The sequence below is a fragment of the Brassica napus genome, chromosome C5 (assembly GCF_020379485.1).
Source record: "Brassica napus cultivar Da-Ae chromosome C5, Da-Ae, whole genome shotgun sequence".
Lineage (NCBI taxonomy): Eukaryota > Viridiplantae > Streptophyta > Magnoliopsida > Brassicales > Brassicaceae > Brassica > Brassica napus.
This window is the reverse complement of record NC_063448.1, coordinates 4,889,663-4,916,484: the sequence shown is the minus strand read 5'-3', so window position 1 is coordinate 4,916,484 and position 26,822 is coordinate 4,889,663. Positions and strand designations below refer to the sequence as shown.

Genomic DNA, 26,822 nt, shown 5'->3' with positions numbered 1-26,822 from the left:
GCAGGTGCAGCAGTAGTTGTACTAACCAAGTCATGGATGCTTATGGAGTTGTTGACTAACCAAGTCACGGGTTTTGGTCTTTGCCGCATGTGAAGACTGTCACGGGTTTAGCTTATGTACTATAAGTAGTTGTAGTGTTTGTAGCTCCTTCATCAAACTTGTTTCCTCTTGTTTCCTCCTCTGTTTCTCGGAGAGGTTGTAATATTCTCAACTATCAACTATCAAACTTTGTGTTCTTCATCAAACGTGGTTCTTCTCTTTCTCAACTATCACTTTGTCTATCTCAAGTTGTTGTGTTTCTCAAGTTCTCCTCTTCTGTTTAGGTAATTCAACTATCACAAGTCGTATGCATATAGATAAACAAAATTAACTTATGCAACTATCATTTTGTCTATCTTATGTTGTTGTGTTTCTCAAGTTCTTTCTCTTTTTAATCTCAATTCAATTTATACATTATACAATATTTATACATGTGTTGCGAGATTAAAGAAAATAAACTTATACATTCTTCAAAAAAAAAAGAATAATTTATGCATGTGTATTAAGGTTTAAAAAATTAACTTATACATTATTCATAAAAAAAAGAATAATTTATGCATGTGTATTAAGGTTTAAAAAATTAACTTATACATTATACATAAAAAAAACAGAATAACTTATACATGTGCATTGAGATAAAAAAAACTTATACATATGTTTCTAAACCAGGATGTCGTCATCTTCATCCAATGATTTGGAAGAAAGATTGGACGAAATTTTCGACGAAATCTGCGAAGATACTTTCAACAACATCGAGGCCCAAACCAATAAGCAATGGAAACATGCTTATATAGAACGAAACCGTGAAGCATGACGCAACCGTCTATGGAATGACTACTTCAGCGACAATCCCGCATTTGAATCACATTTATTCAGACGCCGTTTCCGTATGAACAAGGAATTATTCTTGCATATTGTCCATAGCCTCTCAGTGAACGTTCCATTCTTTCAACAAAGAAAAGATGCTACTGGGAGGTCTGGTCTTTCTCCACTACAAAAATGTACGGCAGCAATTCGTATGCTTGCTTATGGTTCTGCGGCTGACGCGGTGGACGAATATCTCCGACTTGGTGAGAGCACGGCACTTTCGTGTTTACATAATTTCACTGACGGAATAATATGGTTATTTGGAAATGAGTATCTACGAAGACCCACGCCAGAAGATCTTCAACGACTACTCGATATTGGAGAGAAACGCGGGTTTCCTGGGATGGTTGGGAGCATTGATTGTATGCATTGGGAGTGGAAAAATTGCTCAACTTCTTAGAAAGGACAGTACGCACGTGGATCAACAAAACCGACAATTGTTTTAGAGGCTGTAGCTTCACAAGATCTTTGGATATGCACGCTTTTTTTGGTCCTCCAGGTACGTTAAACGGTATTAATGTCCTTGATCGATCTCCTATTTTTGAGGACATTATAGAAGGTCGAGCACCAAGGTTAGAATACGTGGTCAGCGGACACAAGTATAAGTTCGCTTACTACCTCACAGACGGTATATATCCAAAATGGTCAACATTTATCCAATCTATCTCATTTCCTCAAGGTCCTAAAGCATAGTTATTTGCTAAAACTCAAGAAGCAGCCCGAAAAGATGTGGAACGGGCTTTTGGAGTATTGCAAGCTCGATTTGCGATTGTCAAAAACCCGGCTCTTACTTGGGACAAAGAAAAGATAGGGAAGATTATGTGAGCATGTATCATAATACATAATATGATAGTCGAAAATGAACGCAATTGATACACTCGTACCGACATATCGGAATTGGAAGAAGGAAGCGTCACCAGAAGTTCACAGGTGGAAACCGAAACCGACAGGCCTACAAATCTCAATAACATGTTTGTCAATCAGAATCAGAAAGATCTTCGGGATAGGCGTATACATGAACAATTGAAAAAAGATTTAATTGAGCATATTTGAAATAAATTTGGTGATGATTATTAATAATTAAGAATATCTTTAAGTTTAATTATTGTATTTTTATTTTTATTCATGCAATAAATAAAATTTTAATTTCACTTTAAAAAAAATTATTTTTTATTTTTAAGAACTCCTAATTGGAGAACACCATTGGATACACTATTTTGATTAGAATCTTTAACTATTCAAAAAAATATATATATTAAACTAATCCTAAGGACTCCTTCATCTAATCCACCGTCGTGGATGCTCTAATGTTTCTATGTCGGTATAATAAGCAAATAAAATATGCTCTCATTGTTTTCTTTTTCCGAAACTCCCTCACGTTTCTTGTGCACACAAAATGAAGTAATGAACCTGCACATGAACTTGTGACCAGTCAAAAATAGCTTTTGAAAATTCTTATCACATTCGTCACTAACTACGCAACAGGTAGATTATTAATTCTTCTAACAAGCTATTGGTTGTACGTACTACGTAGTATATAATTGTTTTTTTCTTCTATACAATAATACAACTATTTTAAAGTATTAAATCTCTTACTACAAATGAATAAAATCAAAAATTCATGCACATCTAGACAAATTAATGGTTTAATATATAGTTTTTTTTTTTGAATTTTTAATATATAGTTTTCCAAAGTGACAATGGCGATAGGATTTAACCAAACCTACTGTCACGTTTAGATATTTCTGAATTTAATTCATAAATTCAAATAGAATCCGAAAGAAACAACTATATCAAACAAATATTTAAGATAATTTGGAGCTGTTGAGTGTATAATAAAGAAACAAAAAACATCATCCACTCACTTGAGATTATGATTAACCTCAGTTTCTTAACTGAAATTCTTACTTTCGGTTAATAGATAGTTCTTATTTTTTTTTAGATTTTAACTAAAAAAACTAAGAACTGTTTTTTAAATAAAATATATAAAAACCGTTTCTTAACCGAAAAATGTTAAAAAAACAAAAAAAATATTAATCATGAGTTAAAAACTCCGGCTAAAAAACTGGAGTTAATCATGCCCTAACAAGTTTTAGCATTTTTGGGATATCATTCCATGACGGATCACAATATTAATTCTAACGAAGAAGTTAATTCTTGATCAAACTCGTTACAGCGTATAAAATATCTTAATGATGTATCATCCGAGCTTACATCTTTTTCATAAGACGTTTGTAAATCGAAGAAATTAACTTTCACACTATTTTGTGGAAAATGAAATAAATTTAAAAGTAATTCTCTCTCTCTCTCTCTCTCTATATATATATATATATATATATGTGTGGTTTTGAGGAAGCAGGATTTTATTTTCCTCATCGATCTAAGCTAAATGTTTTATTTTATTTTGGTAAAATAAGCTAAATTTATTGGTCGGCAAAGAAAACAGAACATTAAAAAAACACTTAATAGTAAGAGTGGATTAGATAGCACTCGAGACGAGTCGGGGTCAAATATACAACAGTTGGGAAATTGACCTCCATATTGTCCCGTTCATGCTGCTTAGCTCTTAAGATATTGTCAAAAGGAATAAATCTCTTAGATATTTTTCCTTTTCTTTACGGTCTAAATTATTTCTACAGCTCAAATTTTTGTCAATCATGTTTTGTAAATTATTTTTATATATACAATTTTTTTTAGCTGTGAAAAACCATAAATCTAGAACACTTATTTTTTGCTTTAGAAAATTTATATATACGTCTTTAAATCTTTTTAAACCTACAACTAATATTCTACAGCAAAATTATCTACAGTCATAACAAAAAAATCTACAGTTTTATTTCTAAAACAAAAATATAAAACTACAATTTCTTCCAATCATCCCCTATAAGTACTCTTTTTATTCGTAGATACATATTTACAGGGGAGAAGCTATGATATTTTTAAAACCATGGCTTCTCTCTCGTCTTCATCTCAGCCGCCAAAAAAAAATTTTCACAGATCTACCTCCGGTCCGCCTACGTCCGTTGACTGGAGTCCTCTCTTCCCCTTCTACCTTCTTTTCTCTTTGCCTTTTCGATTTTGTCACAAACCCTAAGATGAGATACGTGCTGTTTTGGCTTGTCGGGGGTGACTCCGGAGACTTGTGTGGTCAAGGGGCCATCTCACAGCGTTCTTTGAGGAGCAGTGAGTCGTAGGAAGGTGGAATCGAGGCAGGTCGGCTTTTAGGATTGAGAGGAGTCAACAAATCGTTTTTCCGTTTTAGATCTCGGACACTCCTCTCACGGCAACGACGCATGGCTCAGTCTGAAATCTCCTCCACCTTCGATCTCCGGTCCAATGTGACGGTGAGCCAAACGGAGATGAGGTACGATGGTTGGTGAATATGGTTCTGGTCCTCGGTTCTCGTGGAAGACGCGTCGCAGAGGTCTTTTCTTTAGAGGAGTCTACCAGAGGATGATCTCTGCAGCGGGTACGTGGTGGGGGTTCACATCCCAGCGCCGGTGGTGACGTCTCATGTCTCGTTCGGTGGTGAAACCTCATGCCATTATTAACCTTAATTAATGTTCCGGTCACCGTATGTTCGCCGAAGCCTGACTTTCATTCAGTACGGGAAAGTTCCCGGTTCATGGCTAAGGGACAAATTCTGACTCTCGACAGCAATGGGTTTTCACCGGATTTGCGTCGCAAAGCGATAAAATGTTGACTGGGTTTGTCACTCTAATCTTTAGGAATTCAATGTCCTGGGTCGAATTGTAATCTGGTTTTTAGTTTTGTTATTGTTGAGTTTTTAGAACTATCGTCTAGTTTGGTCAATTTAGGTGGTTTAAGAGGCAGCTTATTTTATATGGAGTAAGCTTGCTTTCGTTGGACGGAAATACAATGGAGTATCGATTCGGATAGCGTAGAATCCATCTATGTGTTTCTAGGTGGTACTAGACCACTTTATTGTATGTGTGATTTAATCTCTGTGAGGTCAAAATCATGTAATCCTAATTAGTTAATGAAAATTATAGTTTTCCCAAAAAAAAAACTAAGCTTGGAACTTGAAATATTAGGGGTGCACAACTCGACTTAGGCCATCTTATACATCAAAAAGTTTAATGAATTTGTCAAGAAAATTGTAAGTAGTTATATTATTATGGGTGCACGTGCCACCATATTTACCAACCTGCCTTCTCCCCTGCATATTTCTATTTTTAGTATGCACCACATCCGGATCCATATCTCATCAGTCATTTCATATACAATCTATGCAGAAAACAAATTAACGTACGTAAACACAAACATGCATGTAGATAATTAATGATGGACACTATACGGGAATTTGTGATATTAACAATTTAGAAAGTAGCAGAATCAAAGGGTTTGGCTTTCAAAGAAGTTTGTATCTAAACTTCATCGGTGGGCACTTGAGTGTCAAAAGATCCGTTTTGGCTAACTAAGCAAAACTCGATATATCCAAAAGTTTTCTCTCGAGGCTGCTTTCTTGCTTTTAATGCAAAAATGACGGATGATCATGTGGCGTGAGGGTGTTCTTAGTCTCTTAATATCTTTAGTGGGTTTTCTACCTTTCGGGATAATATCAGAACGAATATATGTAATGATTTCGTTATGAAATCTTTTATTTTTGTCCAGTAACTTTATTACTCCTCCATATCTTAATCTAATCAAGACATCTAGTGACATATTAGTTAAGTCAGATGGTTTCAAAGATAAGAGATAGGTTCGCTTAATGATATTATGAATCAAGTTGTCTTGTGGTAGGTAAAAATAACTAACGACTAATAATATGTTTACGACAATTTAATTTAAAACGATTTGTTATTGTAAAATCTTAGTATTAACTATAGTAATTGATTTTTAGGTACTCTCTAGTCTCTACTTTAAATATTATCAAGTGACCTAGTGAATCAGTTTAGCAAAATCATTTTTAAGAGATAAGAATACGTGCATATATCATGAATAAGTTGTCTTGTGATGAGAATTATATTAACTAGTAATGATTAAATAGTACTTTATAATTTGTTGACAAAAAATAATACTTTAGAATTTATGTTTAAATTAAACAAATGAGTGGCATTCATTATAAAATCATAGTATTAACTCTTTTTTTTTTGTCAGCAAATCATAGTACTATTAACCGAAAAACGTATTCTCTACTTGAAGCCACTACTCTGTTAGAAAAGTGGTTTTACTTTGACAACGCAAAAATGTATTATTCTTTATCCATACATACAGTGACACAATATCGTTTGAATCCTTATTAAGAGACCAATATTAGATATTTATATTAGATAAATTAAAACTTCTTACATATATGCACAGCCAGTGAATGTGAATCATCAATAATTCAGAAGAATATATAACTTCTATGTAGTAACAAAGTGACTTTTTTTTAACAAAGCGACTTTTAAATTCGCTTTATACATGTTTAAATTTTTGTCGACCACTACATATTCAATTATTTCGTTTGTTTTCCAATGAAAATAAAAGAAGGCCATATAAGGCAAAAAAAGACGTGGCCGTAGCGTGGGTAAATACTGGAAACAAAATATACGAATATACACTCATACTAGGTTTGACTAATAAGAGAAAAAAATTATTAATGTCGGCGACTAATAAGAGAATATCGACGTAAAAAAGAAGAGAATGATCATTTATTCTATTTTATTTTATAATATAGCTGGGAGATATGAGTGTCACGTGAGGTTTTGTTAACGTTTCAATAAGACGGAACCAATAAAAAATAGTTATTTCCTGCTCGTGTTATGTTGTGTACAGTAAGGGGATGCGCCTACTATCTGATACGATCGTGACCGTTCATATAGTTAATCTTAGATCTAACGGTGTAAATCAGCTATCCCACTAGTCCCCTCTCTCTATATAAACGATAGAACAACTCAGCTAAAGAGCCTGACAACTACTAAACACCATTCGATAAACCCGAAGAGAGAGAGAGAGAGGAAAAGAGAGAGAGAGAGAGAGGAAAAGAGACTACAGCGGAAAAAAATGGCGTCATGGATTAAACCGGTGCTAATCTCTACCGGAGTTGTTGCCGTAGCTATGCAACTAAAAATCATCATTGTTCCTGTTGTGGCACTAGATTTCTCTCGAGCTCCCATCCTTTTCAGTTCCTTTCTCTCGTGGCTGAAACCACCATACCTCTACGTCATCATCAACGTCATCATCGTCATGATCGGATTTTCATCCATGTACTACCGGATCATCACAAACCCCGACGGCAAAGACCACGAGGGTTCATACGGCGGCGACCATAAGTTTCATAATCATGAGCAGAACGTCCACCAGGCTCAACCACGGCGGTCGGAGACGGCGAAGCATGAAGACTTCAGTTTCGTAGCCGAAACTCAGCCGTTAGAGAAGGAAAAGGAGACCCCGGAGGTGGTTACGGAGAAGCTACCAGAAGCGGTGGTGAAAGCAGAGGAGGAGAAGATGTGTTTAGTGGTTGTGGCCAAACCGGAAAATCCGACTCCGGTTGAGAAGCCTCTTGTTTCGGCTAGGATCGGTCAACGCAAAATGGTCAAGACCACCACAGCAGGTACCTAAGTGAATACTATTATAAAATAAACATTAACAAGTTGGACAAAGAAGGTGACGTACGTCACAAGTTAGATGTTCTAGGTGAAAACGAAACCTAAATACTTTTTATTAAGACGTTGCTTTGGTAATTTTTTCAGAACGAAACTCTTTGAAAGCGTTGAGAGTGGCGAAGCCAAAGAGGCAAGAGACTCTTGAGAATACGTGGAAGATGATAACGGAAGGGAAACCGTTGACTAGCTATTACCGGAGACCAGACACGTTCGGACTTGGCGTAGAAGATTCCAACAAGACGAAACCATTCGGTTTAAAGAACGCGGAGACGCTTACTGATCGAACTAAGTACTACCTGTCACCGGCCGTGTCGCGTAGTCGAAATGAGCTGAATGTAAGAGCGGAAGCGTTTATAAAAAAGTGCAACGACGAAAGGTTCGAGTCGATGAGACAGGACACAGAAGTGACTCGTCGTGGTCTTTCGTTTTAGTTATGGTGTTTGTTTTTGTTTTGTCTATTCAAATTTCAATTTCATTTTCTTAGACGCTAATAACAAAAAGGAAATGGCAAATGTGGAAAGTCATGGATAAACAAAGCACCATGATTGGCTTAGTTTGGTTTAGTTGTTATATCGCATTTTTCATTCACGAATGTAAAGGCATCAAATAGATATTTTTTCTCGTTAAAAGATTGTTTTGTGTCCAACTTGTTACTCATACACACACAAACAAGATATTAGACATTATTAACATTAAATTATTTTCCCCCAGGAAATAAAATTTTGAAAATTATCATTAGCGAATGTATAGTGGACAGAAAGTCAAGCTTATACAATAATAACAAAAACAAGATAGAGATTTGACATCTGATGTGATGTAGATATTTTCCCTTCTGTAACGGATATTTTGAGAGTAGATATTTACAACTTAACGTTGGGGTTTCTGTTTTCTTGCGTTTTTGTCATTATCAGGCGATAGGGAGAACGTGATTCACGGCAAGACTCATGAAAGATTATTTAAGACTTATGTTTAAGAAATCGCCAAGTTATTTTTTTTGGCCATCTAATTTTATTTAATAAAGGACCAAAAACCCAAAAATCAAACTACAATAAAAAAACACACACCAAAGCTCGAATCAAAGGGCAAATATAAAACATAGGCCTAAAAGCCCAAACCCACACCCGTGTTCATCCACGCGTTGAATCCATCATCACGCGACACACGCGTCTGGTCAACTCGCATGAACGCCACGTATTGAACCCACCGAAAGCACGCAACACGCGTCATACGATCACACTCCGTGATCCGAAGGCCGAGATTTTCGCCGAATCACGCCAGAGATAAACCACCGCGCCCAACTTCGTCACCCACTCTTTCACCGGAGAGCTTCAGCAAGCCATCTCCGAGATCTCATCCTTCCCGTTCTCTTACATCATCATCATCACAAACTCAACGCCGGAGAGCTTCCATCGGAATCATCACGAGATCTCATTCGCAGAAAGCGAAGTCAAAGAACGCTTCCAAATAAAACCGCCGTCGACCGCGAAGGATCAGACGACGCGGATCTTAAAGCCGGCCGTTCACCTTAAAGCCAGGTACAACACCGGAGTCAAAAAGCCAGCCGTCCACCGTGAGAAAGGTGCGACGCCGGAGTCAGAGCCGGCCACACCGCGTCGAGGAGACCACCGTGTGCCAGAGTCAGTACCGTCGTGAGGAACCACCACGAAGACTCTCTCACTCTTAATCTTAAAGAGAAGGCAGAGCTTCTACCATTCCTCTTTTCATGATGATAAAGATAACATACAAGAAATCGCCAAGCTATAGTTAGATAAGTATATACGAAATTATTGCAGTTAGATAATATATATGAAATTATTGATTGAAAGGTAGTTTTTTTAACACAACTTAATTTCATTAAACCTTAACATGCTTGATTACAATGATTACAGGGAATAATTCATCCTCTTTGATTGAAAGCATAAACTACAACAATGTAAAATAAATGAAATAATTATTCGATCAAAGATGACAGCGGATTCGAGACGGAACTTGAATGCGTCGAGATAGCCTTCACAACAGAATCAAATAGTATAGAAATAGTCACATATAGTGACGTTGAAAACCAGCCCTCAGACGAAGCAGCTGAAACTGAAGCTCGACATCGAGTTCAGATAATCGTCTCCTTTCATAGAAAAGAGGTATGGAGATAAAGACCAATCCGGTGAACCCACCGGTAAACTATTCTTCTTAAAAGAAAGATATGGCATTATACATAGGGATGGTAATGGATGTACTGGACCGCGGGCCTGGGCTTGTTAGGGCTTGGTGTGGGGCGGGTTTGGGCCGAGTTATCTACAACCCGCAAAATAGCGGGCCTTGCGGGCTGAGGCTTGGTTGGTACCGGGCTCTATGCGGGACGGCCCAATCCGAACCGCGGGATGCCCTAGATCCCGCTTTCCTTTCGTCATTTGCGATTCTGCCTCTTCACCTGAAAAAATAAAAAGAAAAAGATGAACGGAGAAAGCGATGACGATGTAGTTCACCGCGTGAAGAAATGGAGCTCCGAGCCTCCGACCACGGCCGTTCGATGTCCGGTGTTGACCACATAGTATTCGATCTTCACCAGAGAAGCTAAGCAGAGAAAGCTCCAACAAAGTCGATTCTTCTTCTTCGATGTCTCTTCATGAGCTTCTAAGCTTCACAGTTGAGACATGCATGTACAACTTGTAAGGTTCTTCTTCTTATCTTCACAGATCGGACATTACACGACTGTTTTTTTTTAACAACTTGCTTTTGAATTTTTTTGTCAATCTAGTGAATCATCGGAGCTTCTCTTCCTTGTCGTGCCACCACTGAAGCCTCTCTTTGTCTTCGTTCCATCAGCTGAGCTCCGACGACGGTTCCATCACCTGAGCTCCGACGGCATCACCTGAGCTCCGAAGCGGGCGGTTATTACTCATGAGCTTCTCTTCCTTGTCGTTCCACCACCGAAGCCTCTCTTTGTCTTTGTTCCATCACCTGAGCTCCGACGACGGTTCCATCAGCTGAGCTCCGACGACTGTTCCATCAGCTGAGCTCCGACGACGGTTCCATTACCTGAGGTTCGACGCCTGTTCCATCACCTGAGCTCCGACGACGACAGTTCTTTCTCACGGCAAGTACATGTTATGTATTACAGACAAAAAAATAAGTTTTTTTAACTTAAGTCTTTGCTCTAACTCTTGAATTTTTTCCAGGTTGTTAGCTTAATAATGTAAAGCGTTCAGTTAAATCCATGTAATAAGAATTAAGAAGACCAACAAGATCCGAGAGGTAATTATTTAGCTTAGCGATATGTTGTTTGTCTTATGTATTTGATTCATTGTCTGTTTGTGTCTTTAGCGTTATGTATTTTTGTGGGTTGTGCTTGAGACATTGGAGTTTAGCACAAAGTAGTTTGTGATTTGTTCTAGAGACATTGAAGTTTAGCGATCTGTAGTTTGTGCTCCTTTCTTTGAAACAATTCACTAATTCATAGTCGTGTTGTCTTTGTTTTGTGGTTTTTTTTAGGGGTTGGAGTTATGGTAAACAAGGAGGTGACTCGTTCATCTTCTTCTCCTCTTTGAAGTCAAGACGTGTGTTGTCTCGAGTGATGGTGAACTCGTAGGCGTTGGAGTGATGGCGAACTAACAGCTAAGGACCTCGGGTTAGTAGACCTAGTAAGCATTGATAGGACTCACGGTTTAGCTAGTGGAACTCGCTGTTTAGATAGGACTGACTGTTTAGATAGGTTAACTCATTGTCTGGCTTAGAAGTTAGAACTCGATCATGTTGTTAGATACTTAGATGCTTGTTGTTTGAGAACTAGTAAGAATTGATAGGAATGGCTTGAGCTGTTGTTAGATGCTTATTTGATAGGAATGACTTGATCTGTTGTTAGATGCTTGTTGTTTGAGAACTAGTAAGAATTGATAGGAATGGCTTGATCTGTTGTTAGATGCTTGTTGTCTTGAGAATGTTAATGTTGCTTGTCCTCAAGCACGTAACTTCTATTTTTTTTAAGTATCAAAATTTTACAAAATTTAATTAAAAAAATTAACTTTAGTAAAAAACCCTACCTCCACTTAGTCACGTATCTTAGAAGTTAGAACCAGCCGTAAGTTAGAACTTAGAATTATCGAAAAAAACCAGCAACAATAGAAACTTGAGAGACGATGGGATCATCTAGAGAAGACTCGGAAGAGCAGTTCACTTTGAATACCGACTACTCGCCACCAGCTACCTGTGACTTGGGGACTCAACAACTCATTGCCAGACTTGCTGCAGAAGAAGAAAGGAATAATCTGAGAGCTGATGATGTTAATGATGGAAATAAGCAAGCACAGAAAACAAAGAAGATTATGCTGGTCGATTCAGAAGAAGAATCTGATGTTGAAATCACACCCCCAACCCGATCAAGCAAGCCTCACAGACAAACAACTTTTGGAACAGCCACGCGGAAGCCCATGTTACAATCCACTCTGGATGGTGGTAGTGGCTCGTCCGCACGGGCTCATAGTCAGAAGAAGGCTCCATTGAAAGTCGTGATTAGGGGAGGGAGAAGAAAGGCATCAACTCAAGCCTTGTCTAGTGAGGCGCGGAAAAAGAAGGGCTCCTCTAGTCGGTCGCAGAAGAATAAGAAGAAGGTTGAAGAGGAGATACCGAATTTAGATGATGATTTGGAAGAAGTTGAGTTGGACGACCCTGAAATCGATTTGGAAGAGATGGAGAATAGGCAAAGGTCAGACGTCTGGAAGGATTTCACTGTGGTTGAAAAAACAAGTGGAGATTTGAAAGCTGTATGCAATCATTGCAGGAATGAGTATGCGTGGTATTATCACTCGCATGGAACAAGTGGGTTGATGAGACATCAAGGGAGATGTAAAATGTATCCTAGGAATGGAGGAAGGAAGCAACAACTCAATACCGAGGGGAAAGTAGTATCTCGTAAGTACGATCATATTGTGTTTAGGCAGTTGGTAGCAAAGACAATTGTCCAGCATGATCTACCATACTCTTACGTGGAGTATGAAAGAGTGAGAGAGACATGGAAGTATTTGAATGTTCATGTTCAATTCATCTGTCGAAACACGGCGAAATCAGATGTGTATCGATTGTATGAAAGCGAGAGAGATACATTGAAACGAGAATTAGCGAGTCTTCCTGGACGAGTCTCCTTCACTTCCGACTTGTGGACGTCACTGAAACGTGAAGGGTACATGTGTGTGACCGCACATTACATTGATCGGAATTGGAAGTTGAACAGCAAGATCCTGTCATTTAGTGCTCTACCACCACCACATAACGGTATGAGTGTTGCGATTCACCTTCTTGAGTCGCTGAAAGAGTGGGGTCTCGAGAAGAAGGTGTTCTCTATCACATTAGATAATGCTTCAAGTAATGACTCGATGCAAGACATAGTCAAATCGCATCTGTTGCTAAATGATGATTTGTTATGTGGAGGAGAATTTTTCCATGTCAGATGTGCTGCTCACATCCTTAACCTGATAGTGCAAGATGGTTTGAAGGTTATTGGAGGCGCTTTGCACAAAGTTAGAGAGAGTATTAAGTATGTGCTAGCATCGGAAGCGCGGGAAGAGTTGTTTGAAAAATGCGTGAATGCTGCAGGCATAAATGAAAACGCGGGTCTGATCTTGGATGTGCAGACAAGATGGAACTCGACTTACTTTATGCTTGAAAGAGCCATCAAGTATCGTAAAGCATTTGTTAAGTTGGAGACATTTGATAAGAGAGGTTATAAAGTGGCGCCTACGACTGAGGAATGGACGCGAGCTGATAAGATATGCCAATTTTTGTGCCCTTTCGCAGAGATCACAAAACTGATGTCAGGTGCTAATTACCCCACCTCGAACTTGTATTTTTATCAAGTTTGGTCCATCCATGAGTGGCTTCAAATGAATGAGTTCAGCGAGGATGAGATCGTCCAAAAAATGGTGCCACCAATGAAAGAGAAATTTGATAAGTATTGGGATGAAGTTAGTGGTGTTTTTGCAATGGCAGCAGTCTTTGATCCACGTTTCAAGCTTTCAATTGTCGAGTGTTGCTTAGGAAAGCTTGACATGAGTACACGTGAAGTGAAGTTGAAAAACTTGCGCCAGAAGCTGAGTATTTTGTTTGAGTCTTACGACAAAAAATCCAAGGCTAACTCACCGTCTACGGAGCCACGTGAGACGGTTCCACAAAATGTCACTGCTACAGGTTCCATGGGACTGTTTGGAAACTACCAAGTGAGTATTTAAAATCGTTTTTAAAGTATCAACTTTCTGTTTTTTTTTTAAATCGTTTCTTATTTTTTTTAAAGTATCAACTTTCTGTTTTTTTTAAATCGTTTCTTGTTTTTTTTTCTATAATTTCATAGGAATTCTTTAAATTTCGCAAAGTCAACGGAGCTGCTACTGGAAAGACAGCTCTAGAAGCTTATCTTGATGAACCTCCTTTGGACATTGATAGTTTAGAGAGCTTGGACATTCTCCAATTCTGGAAAACTAACACTCATCGTTACGGTGATTTGGCTGCAATGGCTTGTGATCTGCTCAGCATTCCTATCACAACAGTGGCTTCAGAGTCCTCCTTTAGTATTAGGTCGCGAGTTCTTAACAAATACCGGAGCCGTTTACTCCCAAAAAATGTGCAAGCTCTGATATGCACAAGGAATTGGATAAGAGGATATGAGGCTTATGAAAATGGTAAATATCTCACATTATAATTAGTTGTATAGTATCATTATCTTAAACACTAATCAACTGCAATTTTTTAAAATTTACAGAAGATGAAATTGATCTGAAGAGGAGACATTGCCATCTTTTGACTCTATTGCCAATGAGGAAAATGATGATGAGGAAGTTTGATATCTTTCTTGATTTGCTGTTTTGTTTTATTTCAATTTCTTGGATTTGTTTCAGTACTATGATTGGTTTTTTTTGCTTCTATTACATTGGTGTTTTGGTTAAGACAATATGAAGTCCAATTGCTTTTCTTTTTTGTTATCAACAAAGTGAATGTTGCTTTTCTAAACTACATATACACGACCATAATCTTATACACGACAACAAAGTCTGATGGTTGACTCTACATATACACGACCATAATCTTATACACGACCAGTGAGTGATGATCACTTTGGTTGCATTGAAGCATTAATAGAGATAAGATAAGAGAGGTATTGGGTTGACGCTATGGACTACTTGTGTTCTGTTTGTTTTAGCTTGACAAGTCTGATTGTTGACTCTCATGGTGTTTGGTGTTTTCTGTGACGTCTCGTAGAAGCATAAGCAGCTTGAAGCAGCTTGTATGGTGTTTTCTGTGACGTCCCACGGGACAGCCCACGAAGGCTTACACTTTTTGCGGTACGGGATTGGACAGCTAGTGTAAGGACCGCGTCCCGAGCGGGACGGTCCCGCCGTGTACCGCCAGAAGAGAAACCCGCAGCGGGTCGGGACGGGACGGGACGGGAGAGCCCAATTACCATCCCTAATTATACACAAACTAAAGATCCCGATGAACCCACCGGAAATCCTTTACATCGTTACCACGTAGATCAAATCATCAAACACCCATAGACATGAGCTTAAGATTTGGTGGGCTGACAATATAAACGGTAAAATTCTTAAAAGGCCGGACCCATAATATTAACCTTCTCGGCTTTGAGATGAACGGCCATCTGATCGGAAAATTTGGAAGCTTACGGTTTATGCCGGAGTTGGAGGGGCTAGCGCCGGTTATGAGACACGGCACATCAGATGTTGGTGCGATAATCTCCCCGGAGTTGACAAGACTCACAGCACCATCTATCATCTATCGGAGATGGAACAGCAATGACGTCAGCGCGTCAACTAAACGGACGACTATGTACCATTTAGACTGATTTTTAAAACAACGGTTAAAACTTAAGACCAAGACAAAGTGGTGTATGAAATCTGAACTCAAATTGAATAAAAACAAATACACAAATTTTTTTTTTACTTTGCTGCTGTAAAAACAAAACAAAACAAAAAGGTCAAAGAGCTGAAGAATGTAAAAAGTTACACATCACAACCAATAGCTTCAGGAGCGATCATGAGTTCAAATCATTTGTATCAAACCGCAGCTCTCATGGCTCCTCTTGCAGCATCCCTTTTCATCTCATCTGCTTTCCCGCTCCCTCGGAAGTACATGTATACTTGCTGCACATGTAAAATGGCCATTTCAAATGTTAAGAGTCTTTTACCTCTGGAAACTATACTGATGGAGAGACAAGGAAAGAGACCTGAATAACCCAGATGCTGACCACTGATTCAAGGCAGAAAAACGCAAACCCGATGAAGTAGAAGATCTGTGACAGGCAAAACAAGAATTCAATGATCAATAGTAATCTGAGGAGTAACTTCAAGGTTCATAAGACAAAAGTTGACACAACCCAAGAGCTCATAAGGGATACAAAAAAGAAGAAGAAGAGCTTACTCCGACCAGTGCCTGACTGCTCAACATATCTAGCGCAGGTAATATGCCCCTGTGAATTCGAGGATCAATCAAATACAGTAATTAAATAACAGACTTGATATGCATAGACGTAATTATTAACTAATTTAAGTCTTGAAGCTTTTTAGAAGAAACTTACGCAAGTGACTTTCCTTTGAAGACAACAGGAGGAGCAACTGCAGCAAAGACGCAGAAAGCTATGTGGAGCTGTGCCACAGAAAGGATTGTGTCAGATTGAAATTCTAACTGACTCACTCGGGTAAGAAGATATGCCATTAACAATAACGAGTAAAAAAGGCTAGGAGGGCCTCACCATGTAGAACAAGAAAAACCATCCAAAGCTCAATGCGCTATCATTTCTGCAGGAATCCAACACAAAATAAACACAATGAATCAGAGAATATGGAAAGCAAAAAATATACTGTGAACACTTTTCCTCCATTAGTACACAATTGCGTTTTTTAGTAAATACGTATGAGAAGTAAGAACCTGAAGGCACGGTAGAGAGGACGATACCATAACACATAGCCTCCTGGGACACCCGAGATGAAGTAAATAAGAGCAAGAAGCCAAATCGTTACTCCTGAACCAAAAAAACAAACAAACTCGAGGCTGTAAGAAATGCAAAAAAAGACCATTACAGAAGACGACTTGGTCAGCGGAAAAAAAGAAAATAAGACATAGAGTAAGAGAACAAGAAGAGACCTTCTCCTTTGATCCAAGCTGTAGTAACGGCGATGACGTTCCAGAAAAGTGCAAGAACCAACCCTGTTGGACAGACGAGTAATGTTGTGACTCAAACCTATATAGGTGAAATTAACATAGGAATGTCCAAAGACTATATTGACGTACCCAAGTATGTTGAGAAAGCAATATACTGTAGCCTTTGGAGACGAATGGGAATTTCATTTGCAATGTCATGGTGGATAAGAGGGAACAAGGGCGGCCAGTTTTTCACCTCGATAACAATTCCAGCTAGAAATAAAAGAGGTAAAAAAATATAAAGAGCAGACAAGAGAAGAGATATTTTCAGGTTAAAACCATAAGAGGCATTGTATGTACCTCGTGCAGCAGCATCCTCTTTCCGTTTGAGATCCTACACAACAGAAAACAAAACTAAATCATCTACTGTAAATGGAAGGCTATACAGGAACACCTTCAAGCTGCCAAAGGATGGTGTTTGTTTATACCTGCTCCCGTCGTTTAAGCTCAGCTTCTTTGGCTTGGAGCTCCTTCTCTTTCTTCTTCAGATCCTGTATTTCCAAAACAAGGAAAGAAGAGCACAAGGAAGAAACATTAAAACTACTCCCAAAACGTATGATATCAACTGCAACATCAAACAACCGAACCTGGGCACCAGACCCTGGTCTGTCAAGAGGAACGTCAACAGTGCGACCAAAACCAAAACCAGCAGGTTCCGGAGGCAAAGGCGATAGTCTGGAACTCGAAGCAGCGGGTACACTTCCGGGATTCTAATAACGCATACAAATTTAACAATCATCATCAGTCTTGCACCCACCACTACGTTCTTCAGAATCAAAGAAGAGCTCCATGGGGACAGTGATACCAAAAGAAAAACAACAAAGAGACGAAATCAAGAAACCTAAATCCATCTGATTAGCCACAGTTTCATCAGCAATAGAGAAAGTTTCAAAATTTAAAACAAATTTGGATTTACATTCTCACGAAATGGCTATTCCGTTACAGATTACATAACATCATCGCTCCAAAACAATGCGGACTAAATCAACACAAACCCCTAAGTAAAGACTGATGAGATTCGACAAAGACCCAATTCGAAAGAAGCAAAAGGGAAATCACACATTTTGATCCATCATCCACTCAGCAAAAATCAAAGAGAGAAGAAAGGCTTACCGCAAAAGGATTGACTTCGTCTCCTTCGTCGAAGGGGTTCCGATCGTAGCGACCTGCCATCCCTTTACCAAACGCACTTTTGATGATCTGAGATCTCTCTCTTTCTCTTCACAAAGGCCCCTAAAGATTACAACTTTTAAAGAGACGCTAAAGGAAATTACACCAAATTGATATTACATCCCATATATATACCGATTCACCTCCTTATTTTTCTTATTTTTATTTACTTTATTTTAATAACAGCTTGGAATTATTATTTTTACTAGTATTTGTCATAATTACTTTTATCAACATTAATCTTATTTTTACATTTTTTTCTATTTTTTAATTATCGTTGTATAGTAAATTTTTCGTTTCAAAATAAATATCACAAATTTATTGATTTAATATTTTAATCTATTTTGTTATTAGTTAAAATGTGACTAGATATAATATAGAGAAATTATTTAGGATAGACCTGAAAAAGTTTTTATTACAAATATAGATCCTAAGGATCAAATGATTTAGAATTTAGGGTTTAGGGTTTAAAATTTAAGATTTAGAGTTTCGAGTGAGGTATTGGGGATAGGATCTCAAATTTTAAAAATTAAAAAAATTAAATTTTTTTTATTTTTAATTATTTTAGTTTTTGGGGTCTTATGACAAAAAATAAAAAAATATCTATTCAAAAAAAAAATATCCTATGATATATTAGTAATGATGTTTTTCCCTATAATATATTAATGATGTTTTTATTTTAAAAATATATTAACTCAAATGTTTTTTTATCTGTGTGCTTAAATCTACGACGACAATTAAAAACAGCAAAAAATATATATGAGCAGAGAACAAATGAAGACAAATTAACCAATTTTAATTTATGAACCATTTTCATTTTAGATTTATCTCATTTGGATTTTCCCAATTTTTAAAGTATATATAATATCTAGGATGTTAAAAACGTTATAAACTTATTTTCTCCCTAAATAACTGAGTTAATCCCCTATATATTATTTGAGAAGCATTACAATTTTTTTTTGTAGCCACATGTCATCACTAGGATGATTCTTAGAACCATTAGAGAAATATGATGGTTCATCTAATTATATAATAAGCTTTTTATTAAACGAACAATAAATTCATCATTAATGTACTTTATTATTTCCTTAAATAAAATTTACGGAATTGCCTAATGTAGCTAAAGTATATATGATAATTAATGATTTTGAATAATAAAGATTTAATAAAAAAATAGTGTATTTTCTATCATATTTGTTTAATTTTATACTATTAAATAAATTAAACAACCACAATAACCATATAATAAAAATTTAGATTTTTTATGTATATGCTATATTTTGAATTTTTACAAACGGCTATAAATTACTAAAACTGTTAAAAGTCTCACATTCAAATTTTATGATCCATGGTTTAAAATTTTTGTTATGACAAAATGAAAATGATTACAAAAATTATATAAGTAAAAAGTCTAATTTAATTAATTATTTAGATTAATATATATATCGTTTTAAATTAAACTATAAACCATATAAAATACAATATTTTAGTTTCAAAATTTACTTTGAACAATTTTTTTGATAAAAGTTTTGAACGATCATTGACAACTTATTTTTTAAAAAATTATAAATTACTAAAACTATTAATCCTACTATAAAAATTTTGTTATGAGTAATTTAAATTTTTTTCTATAAAAGATACAAATGATCAAAAAAACTATATGAGTATAAATCATCATTTAATAGACATTAATATTAAAAATATACTAAAATATATTATCTATGTTAGTATCATTTAAATTTAATTACATATCCTATCAAATATAAAAAAAAAAAATTTTGGATTAATAAAATTGATTTATATGTTCACACCAATTTAATTATATATTTAATAGTTACTAACTTTTAATTATTTAATATATATTTATTATTTCATAATATGTAAAAATATTTAATACATAAAATAATTTATATATATAATGTTGGTCCCGGGCGAGGCGCGGGTCTTAACCTAGTAATATATAAACTAATTACATAACGTAAGCAAATCTCTCGTGTAAAAAAAAAAATCCTTGTTTATGCTACTTATGTGTCAGTTATGCTGTAACTGTCTCTTGACTTCTCTTATGCTTCACCCTGCGAGTGTTACCACGCTTTAGTCTTCTGTTACTAACGCTGTTACTTTTCTGCTTTGTCTTCGAGCTCGATGAAAATGGATCAATCCAGTTCTTGTCTTCTTCCACCGCTTTTTTCCATCGTTCTTCAAACCTTTGAAGCTCCCACGTCGACTGCCTCCTTATCTACTTGTTTCATCAAACACTACGTTGCTAAGTTTTTTTTTCCCTTCTATAACGACAAACCAAATAAGATAATTGTATTGATATTTACTCACCGAGGTTCTTGAATCAAATGTTGTATGGCCATGTCTCTTGTGTATATAATTGATCATAAAGGTGTTAGTTAGATTCTCTCTCTTTAGAGTCCAAAAAAGAATGGAGAGTGGAGAGTGTTTTGAAGTCAATAAAACTTACGTTAGTCCTAACATCACGAGCTCTGGTCTGCGAGTATTAGAGAAACAAACGAGTTATATAAGGTAAGCGTTCGTTCATTGAGATCAAAACGAGTTCTCTTATCTCGGATTTAGAGAGATCATACCTTCTTATCAGATTGTACACTTTCCCCTAAAGTTTGAATGCCTTGATGAAAGATGTACTCTCTATCCACGATCCCTACCTTCATCTTCCTGTCTCCCTAAAACACGTTCAAACCATGCTCTCAAATTTGAGACTATCAAATGAAAAGTTGCTGAACCAGCATGTTTTAGACTATTTCAAGGTTTCAAAAAGGACTAGACTGTTCATTTCAGTAAAATTTAGCACAAAATTTTGAAAGAGAAGTGTGTTCACCTGTGCACAATACCCAAGCTTCATATCCATTCCCCATCCATGAACCAAATCATTCTACAAAACCCAATACAAAAATTGACCGTAAGTGAAAATAATTCTGAAGGGTCAGTTAACTCTATGGATAAATAACGGCAAGTGACAAATGTATTTTACCTGTATAAGGTTCCAAGTGCAAAACCAAGCAGCTCTTGAAAACACAGGAGCCATTCCTTCAACAAATCTACAAAACAACAAAAAGAAAGTGTTACCAGTTATATATATATAGATATATATACTCAATAATTCCCAGAAATTATTCTGTCGCCTACTAAGGCATTACCCTGTGCAAGGAGGATCTTCACTAGTATTAGAACATTTCTTAGTGCCTCTATTTATGTAAACTCTCCTGTGTTCATGACATCATGTTTTACATTAAGTACCAAACACGTTGAAAACAAACAAGCTCTCTCCTAATGAAGAATTTGAACCTATGAAATTTCTTTGTTTTGGAACGGAGTGTGATCTTGTGGTGGATTTCAGTCGAGTTTCGGTCCAAAGCCGGTTGAGATATCTCCAGTCCTTCTACCTTAACTATCTTCAAGTACCTGAAGAAAATGATTGGTGTCACACTCAATCTTTATGAAGCTCTCGACTATACGGTTTTAAAAAAGAAACTGACACTTACCTCTCTGGTGTGAAGTTCTCAACTCCAAGATCCTCATCCCAAAGAAAAACATAATCATAAATGGATACAACGTCCGGATGGAGAAATCGTTTTGCAAACCACCTGAAAATCGAGAAAAAGAAACACATATAAACCAATGTTACACAAGTGAAACATATAAACAAAACATTGTCTCAATGTTATGCATTGGAAGAGAAAGATAAGTACCATTTCGTCTGGTTCTGTGCAACTATATGTATGGCCTTTGAACTCCACTCAAGATCCCACCATTTATCCATATTTCCATCGTAATGGAAAAGAACAACCGTGAAATTCGCTGGAAGAAACTGAGAAGACACAAAAACTTTACATATGAAACCTAATAGTTCTTCAATGCCTAGGATTAATTTAGGATGAACTCAGAAAAATATATATAATACCTTCTTTACCATGGCGTCGACATTACCCTTTTGCTTAATGCCTACTGGTACGGCCAACAAGTTACGGTTAGTCATTTCAACACCCTGTGTTTTAACAATCACAATACACATCAGAAAATCCTCTAGCCGGAGAGATATTCGATTATGTTTGCCATAATTCTTGATGCAGAAGCACTAACCTTTGCCCTTAAACTATTACTAGACCAGAGAGGCTTTAGTTCAAGGTCCGATCTAGGCTGTAAGATACCACGCGGCAAGCCTTTTAGTTTCGCATCGACTGGTTCAGATTCCTTGATACAGTCCAGGAGGATGGAACTTTACATTAAACTGGCGAGGCGTTACAAATAAAGACAATATAAGATGATAATGCGTAGTATCAAAATGTTACCATTGCCATGTCAAAGGGATAATCTGCTTCCTCTAGCTGAAAGGTACAAGTAATAAAAGGGTGTTTACTAATCAAATAATCAAAGAGATCAAAAGGATAGTATTTCGGTTCCAAGGTTACCTCTGTCTCTTCGAATTGAATATTAGTGGTCCTATACCAAAAGATCAAAAGTGCTGTACATATGAGAGCCAGAAAGGGCTTCACTTTCCACCCGGATTTACCCTACAAGACTCGACCATTTTACCATGAGATTCAGAGCTAGTAGTGTAAACAGTATAATAACTCGAACATTATTGAGGGTCTAATAACTAAACCAAGCTTACAACATCTTGAGGATTGTTTCTTCTCTTGACAAATGACTTCAATGATTTGATCGACTTCATAGACGGCAAACCATGTTCCATAATCTATATCTACTACACAGTTTAAAAAAGAAAAAAAACAATTTAACACAAGACTAGTTTCGCAAGAAGTTACAAATCTTACAAGAATCAGAAAACTCTCACCTGCCTTTGTGTTCTCCCAAGAACAGAGAACAAGAAGACACCTTAAACCAGACCTCACTCACTGAATCTCAGTTTAATAGGCTGTGAATTCAAGACCAATGCATGTCGCTCGTATGATCAGTCTGAATTATCCAGAAGAAGAGACAAAATAGTACTATATATTAAACAAAGCACAAACGAGAGTAGCAGCAGAGGAAACTGAAATCAGACGCTCTAGATACAGCTAATGCACAACACAATATTTCAATAAAAATGAAATTTTAGAATCCCCTGCATATATTATTATATATATGAGCTAAACTAGAAAAATATAAAAGTTTCCAGAAAAAGAGCAATAAAAAATTGAAGCGGCAAGTTTTGTAACAGCAACAGAAAGATGGCGTTCTTCAGGTTTTACTATCTGGGGCCCCATACTTTTTTAAAAAGGAACGAAATTTAAAAAAATTTAGGGATGAATTTACTAATTGTATAGATCTAACGAAGAATAATAATTACTGTTTATTGTACATAGAACGTTTTTTTTTTGGTAATCAAAAAGCTCTCATTGATTTGCAAAACTTATAGAGAAGGAAAGAAGAAACACACACACACACATAATAAGAAACCATTCAAATTCCTCTGTTTACAAAAATACAGAGGAGAGACAGAGAATGGAATCGACAAAGGTCAATGATGAAATTTAATGGCTGTGTGTGTTTGATTTATAAATTTTAGGATCTTAAAAGCGACAATAATTATCAGAGACGACCACCAAAGAAAACAAATTCACGGAACATAAATAGAAAATCAGGTATCAGACGAAGACCTTTGAGAAAAGTCTGAAGCATGCAGAATCACTTTGACGAGAGAAGAAGACAAGAGCCAGCTAGAGAGAGAGAGAGAGAAAAATAGAACATAAGAGAAGAAGTGAGTTTGTTTGCTTTTGCATGAAAGAGAAACGACAAAGAAAACTGGGGAACTTTTATAGGTCACGATAAATTTAGTATTATCGATCAGATTGAACGAAGACGAAAACGAAACCTATCTAACAAAAAAAATAATAATTTCAAATTAAGACAATTTTAAAAAAACTAAAAGTATGGCGACTCGTGACCTACCCCATGTTAATCTTACTTACTTGGTTGACAAATATACACAAATTATTTTTTATTTTTTAAAACAAACTTTTGAAATGTTGGATTCTGCTATACCGCTTGCGACATATTTAAATATAAAAAAGTAAATAAAAGAAAATTCCATGTTTTGCGTTCTTTTACAATAACTTCATCGAGACGGGAGTTTTATGTAGTTCACTCCTTACGCAACTCCGAAACCCAATAAGTTCTTCTTCTTCTTCTTCTTATTCTTCTTCTTGATACGTGCAACTAATTTGGCTTATAACTAATTCCGGTTTTTTAGCTCTATGTTTTTGGGTTTTCCAATTTATTTTTCATCTTTAAATATCAACATGATGAACCAAACTAGAATAAATTGGTGCTTGCATAAATGTAGTTTTTTTTTTGCTAAAATAAATGTAGTCATATTCCAAACTCCAATCGAAGTTTCTTTCTCTCTTCTTAAAAAAAAGCTTATCTTATACAATAAAGTAGAGGTTAGTCTCTCCTCCTTGCGCCAAGTCACCATGGAGATAAGGGCTTTTGCCGACACGTGTCAGCACCTGGTCGTTCTGCGTTTTTTTTTTTGGTTTTGTTATTTGCGCTGTCTAAAACGGGGACTGAACTGGGCTTTGCCGCATGAAACCCAATGTGGAGCCCAGTCTTTTTCACGTCTCGACCCACAAGCGCATTAGGGTTTACCCCATTTTCTTCTCGCGGCGCGAACTCACCAACGAAACCACTGTTCTGATAACTTCATCGTCAAAAGATATCATCATTTTGATCTCAATGATTCCATTAGAACTTCATATCGTCTCATCGGAGGATTATTCAAATCCAAAAGATTCCATTTTTCCCATTTTGGTATATGATTTTTACAAAGCAAATAAAAGAAAGAAAATTAGGTTTTAATATATTTTTATAACTTCTCTATGTTCATTCAGATTCCAGAATGCGAAGATGACGACTTCCACGAAGAAAGACAGCAAAACAGAGCAACACCAAGCAGCGACGGCGGCTCTTCCGCTACTCCAAGTCGCCGCCACAACCGCCGCAGTAACGAGAACTACCAACACACTCTAACGCCTCTCCACCACAACGGAAATAGAAAACGACATGACTCCAACGACGAATACGGAGGAGCAGTCTCCTGCAACAAGTGTCTTCCTCACCACTCTCACCGCGACAATTCTCCGTCGTGCCTCTAGAAAGCCACAACAACAACAACCCTTCCTTCATCTCAAGCCCCAACCTCATAATCAAATCCACCTTCCAATCGGAGAAGCCCCAAACCCTCTTCCGCCGCTTCCCTTCTGCCGCGGTCTTCCTCCTCCTCCGCCTCTGTCGCAGACGCTTCCAGAGAAGAGCAGTGGCGGTTAGCCGTGGCTGAGCTTTCTCATAAACTGATCCAAGCCACGAAGAAGAAAGAAGACGCCGTTACGGAAGCTTCTCGGTTGAAAACGTCCATGACGGAGCTAGAGAAGAAGCTCAACAAGCTCGAGATCTACTGCCACAACCTCAAATCGGGCCTCGACGAGTGCAGCAGCAACAACAAGAAATAGAGCGTCCCTGTTCGGTTCAACGATGGGATCATCCAGCAGTTCCTCGTCTCGGTGTTGGAATCTCGCTCTTCGATCAGAGCCCTGAGCAGAGCTCTCGCGTCGCAGACTCGCAGCTGCGTACCATCGGTGGGAAAGTCTACGAGCGGCTCTCTCTCCTCCTCCAGTCTTTCGATGTCAAGATCAACTCTTTCGCGAAGAACCCGAAAAGCCTGATCTTTTACCTCGAAGCGATCCTGAGCAGAGCCTTCTTCGAGAACTTCGAACTTCGAAGCTTCCGGGTTTTCAGAAAACGGGTCGACCCGGATTTTGAACCCGAGTGATCGTTGCGAGTCCAATTACGCTTCGTTTAACGTCTTGATGGAGCTCACGTGGGACGAGGTGTTGAGCAGAGGAACGAAGCATTTCTCTGAGCAGTTTAGCCGGTTCTGTGACCGGAAAAATGAGTGTCACGTCGCTTCCATGCTTTGCTGGAACCGAGCGTGGCCTGAACCGCTTTTACAGGTAAAGTAGTAAACCGAACAGTTTATTGGATTATGATTTGGTTTATTGGAAACCAATTAAACTGTTCTTCTTTTTCTTTTGTAGGCTTTCTTTGGTGCGTCGAAGAGTGTTTGGTTGGTTCATCTCTTGGCTAATTCGCTGAACCCGGGTTTGCAGATTTTTCGTGTGGAGAGAGATGATCGGTTTTATCCGGTTTACAAGGAGGAAACTGGTGGGGACAGGTATAAGAGTGTGGTTTGAGCTATGGTTCAACCTGGGGTTTATGTGTATGGCAGTGTAGTTAAGTGCAAGGTGGTTTGCAAGCATTGCGGCAGCGACTAGGAAGAAGGGTGGATTAAGGAATTTAATAAAAACGACGAGAGATAATAAGCATTTTTAGCCCATTAGAAGTCTAATTTACGTTGATTAAGGAATTATAAAATTGGTGAGTTTTGATTTGTTTTGTTTTTGCAACTTGTACTTAAAAAAAAATGGAATGATCTTTGCAAGTAAATATTTTAAAACTGGCTCTTTTAAAAATAACATTTTTGTTGGTTTTTTTTTCAAACTGATTTAATAAAAAGTCTATTGGTGTTTTGTTTGATTTTCTTTTTTCTTTGGCAAGTTACTTCTGCTCTTTCACATGCTGGTTTGGAGCCCTCGAATCTGGTATTGATGTCCCCAAAAGAAACAAATGGACAGGTTAGGCAAGTTATGATCTTTATGTATAACCAATTTTTAAGTTTAGATTTAAAGTAATCTACTCCGATATGAAAGGTGACTGGTGATTTGATTTAGGGGTGAGATTATTTGGTAGGAATAGCCTGCATTACATTGGAACAACTCCAAACCCTTATCAACAAGTTATTTTCATCATTGGAAAGACTTTATTTGTTTTCGTTGAATATAACTTGATCCCATGTTATTGATTCGGTTCGGAGTTCGTAATAACCTCAAAGATATGGTGTTTTATCATTTA

The 26,822-nt window shown here is 37.2% G+C and overlaps 4 protein-coding genes and 1 pseudogene across 10 annotated transcripts; 3 read left to right on the top strand and 2 right to left on the bottom strand.

Moving 5' to 3' along the window:
• The first annotated feature begins 6,812 nt into the window (after positions 1-6,812).
• LOC106401882 lies at positions 6,813-8,146 on the top strand. The gene is made up of 2 exons (XM_013842492.3): positions 6,813-7,465; positions 7,605-8,146. The coding sequence occupies exons 1-2, from the start codon at positions 6,916-6,918 to the stop codon at positions 7,946-7,948; spliced, it is 894 nt and encodes a 297-aa protein (XP_013697946.2). The 5' UTR covers positions 6,813-6,915; the 3' UTR covers positions 7,949-8,146.
• Positions 8,147-11,650: 3,504 nt separating this feature from the next.
• On the top strand, positions 11,651-14,202 carry LOC111206067 (zinc finger BED domain-containing protein RICESLEEPER 2-like). Its single transcript, XM_022702379.2, has 2 exons — positions 11,651-13,723; positions 13,855-14,202. The coding sequence occupies exons 1-2, from the start codon at positions 11,651-11,653 to the stop codon at positions 14,200-14,202; spliced, it is 2,421 nt and encodes an 806-aa protein (XP_022558100.2).
• A 1,197-nt stretch (positions 14,203-15,399) lies between these two features.
• On the bottom strand, positions 15,400-17,994 carry LOC106397368 (secretory carrier-associated membrane protein 5). 2 transcript variants are annotated; one of them, XM_013837956.3, is made up of 12 exons: positions 17,829-17,994; positions 17,303-17,425; positions 17,144-17,206; positions 17,016-17,049; positions 16,806-16,928; positions 16,659-16,721; positions 16,443-16,536; positions 16,267-16,312; positions 16,093-16,160; positions 15,936-15,984; positions 15,742-15,807; positions 15,400-15,658 (listed from the first exon to the last, which is right to left on the bottom strand). In XM_013837956.3, exons 1-12 carry the CDS (start codon positions 17,886-17,888, stop codon positions 15,572-15,574), a joined length of 876 nt encoding a protein of 291 aa, XP_013693410.1. In that variant the 5' UTR covers positions 17,889-17,994; the 3' UTR covers positions 15,400-15,571. The 2 variants fall into 2 exon arrangements, with proteins under 2 accessions (XP_013693410.1, XP_022558374.1); XM_022702653.2 differs by having other exon boundaries at positions 17,144-17,425.
• A 1,739-nt stretch (positions 17,995-19,733) lies between these two features.
• BNAC05G08550D lies at positions 19,734-23,668 on the bottom strand. 6 transcript variants are annotated; one of them, XM_013838367.3, is made up of 17 exons: positions 23,513-23,668; positions 22,708-22,829; positions 22,525-22,617; positions 22,322-22,423; positions 22,202-22,237; positions 21,993-22,103; positions 21,814-21,897; positions 21,602-21,720; positions 21,395-21,496; positions 21,198-21,314; positions 21,050-21,115; positions 20,884-20,950; positions 20,731-20,784; positions 20,480-20,575; positions 20,356-20,382; positions 20,217-20,252; positions 19,734-20,124 (listed from the first exon to the last, which is right to left on the bottom strand). In XM_013838367.3, the coding sequence occupies exons 3-17, from the start codon at positions 22,603-22,605 to the stop codon at positions 19,921-19,923; spliced, it is 1,302 nt and encodes a 433-aa protein (XP_013693821.1). In that variant the 5' UTR covers positions 22,606-22,617; positions 22,708-22,829; positions 23,513-23,668; the 3' UTR covers positions 19,734-19,920. The 6 variants fall into 6 exon arrangements, with proteins under 6 accessions (XP_013693821.1, XP_013693822.1, XP_013693823.1 ...); XM_013838368.3 differs by having other exon boundaries at positions 22,525-22,614; XM_013838369.3 differs by having other exon boundaries at positions 22,708-22,788; positions 23,513-23,659.
• Positions 23,669-24,372: 704 nt separating this feature from the next.
• LOC106398354 lies at positions 24,373-26,259 on the top strand (annotated as a pseudogene).
• Positions 26,260-26,822: the final 563 nt, after the last annotated feature.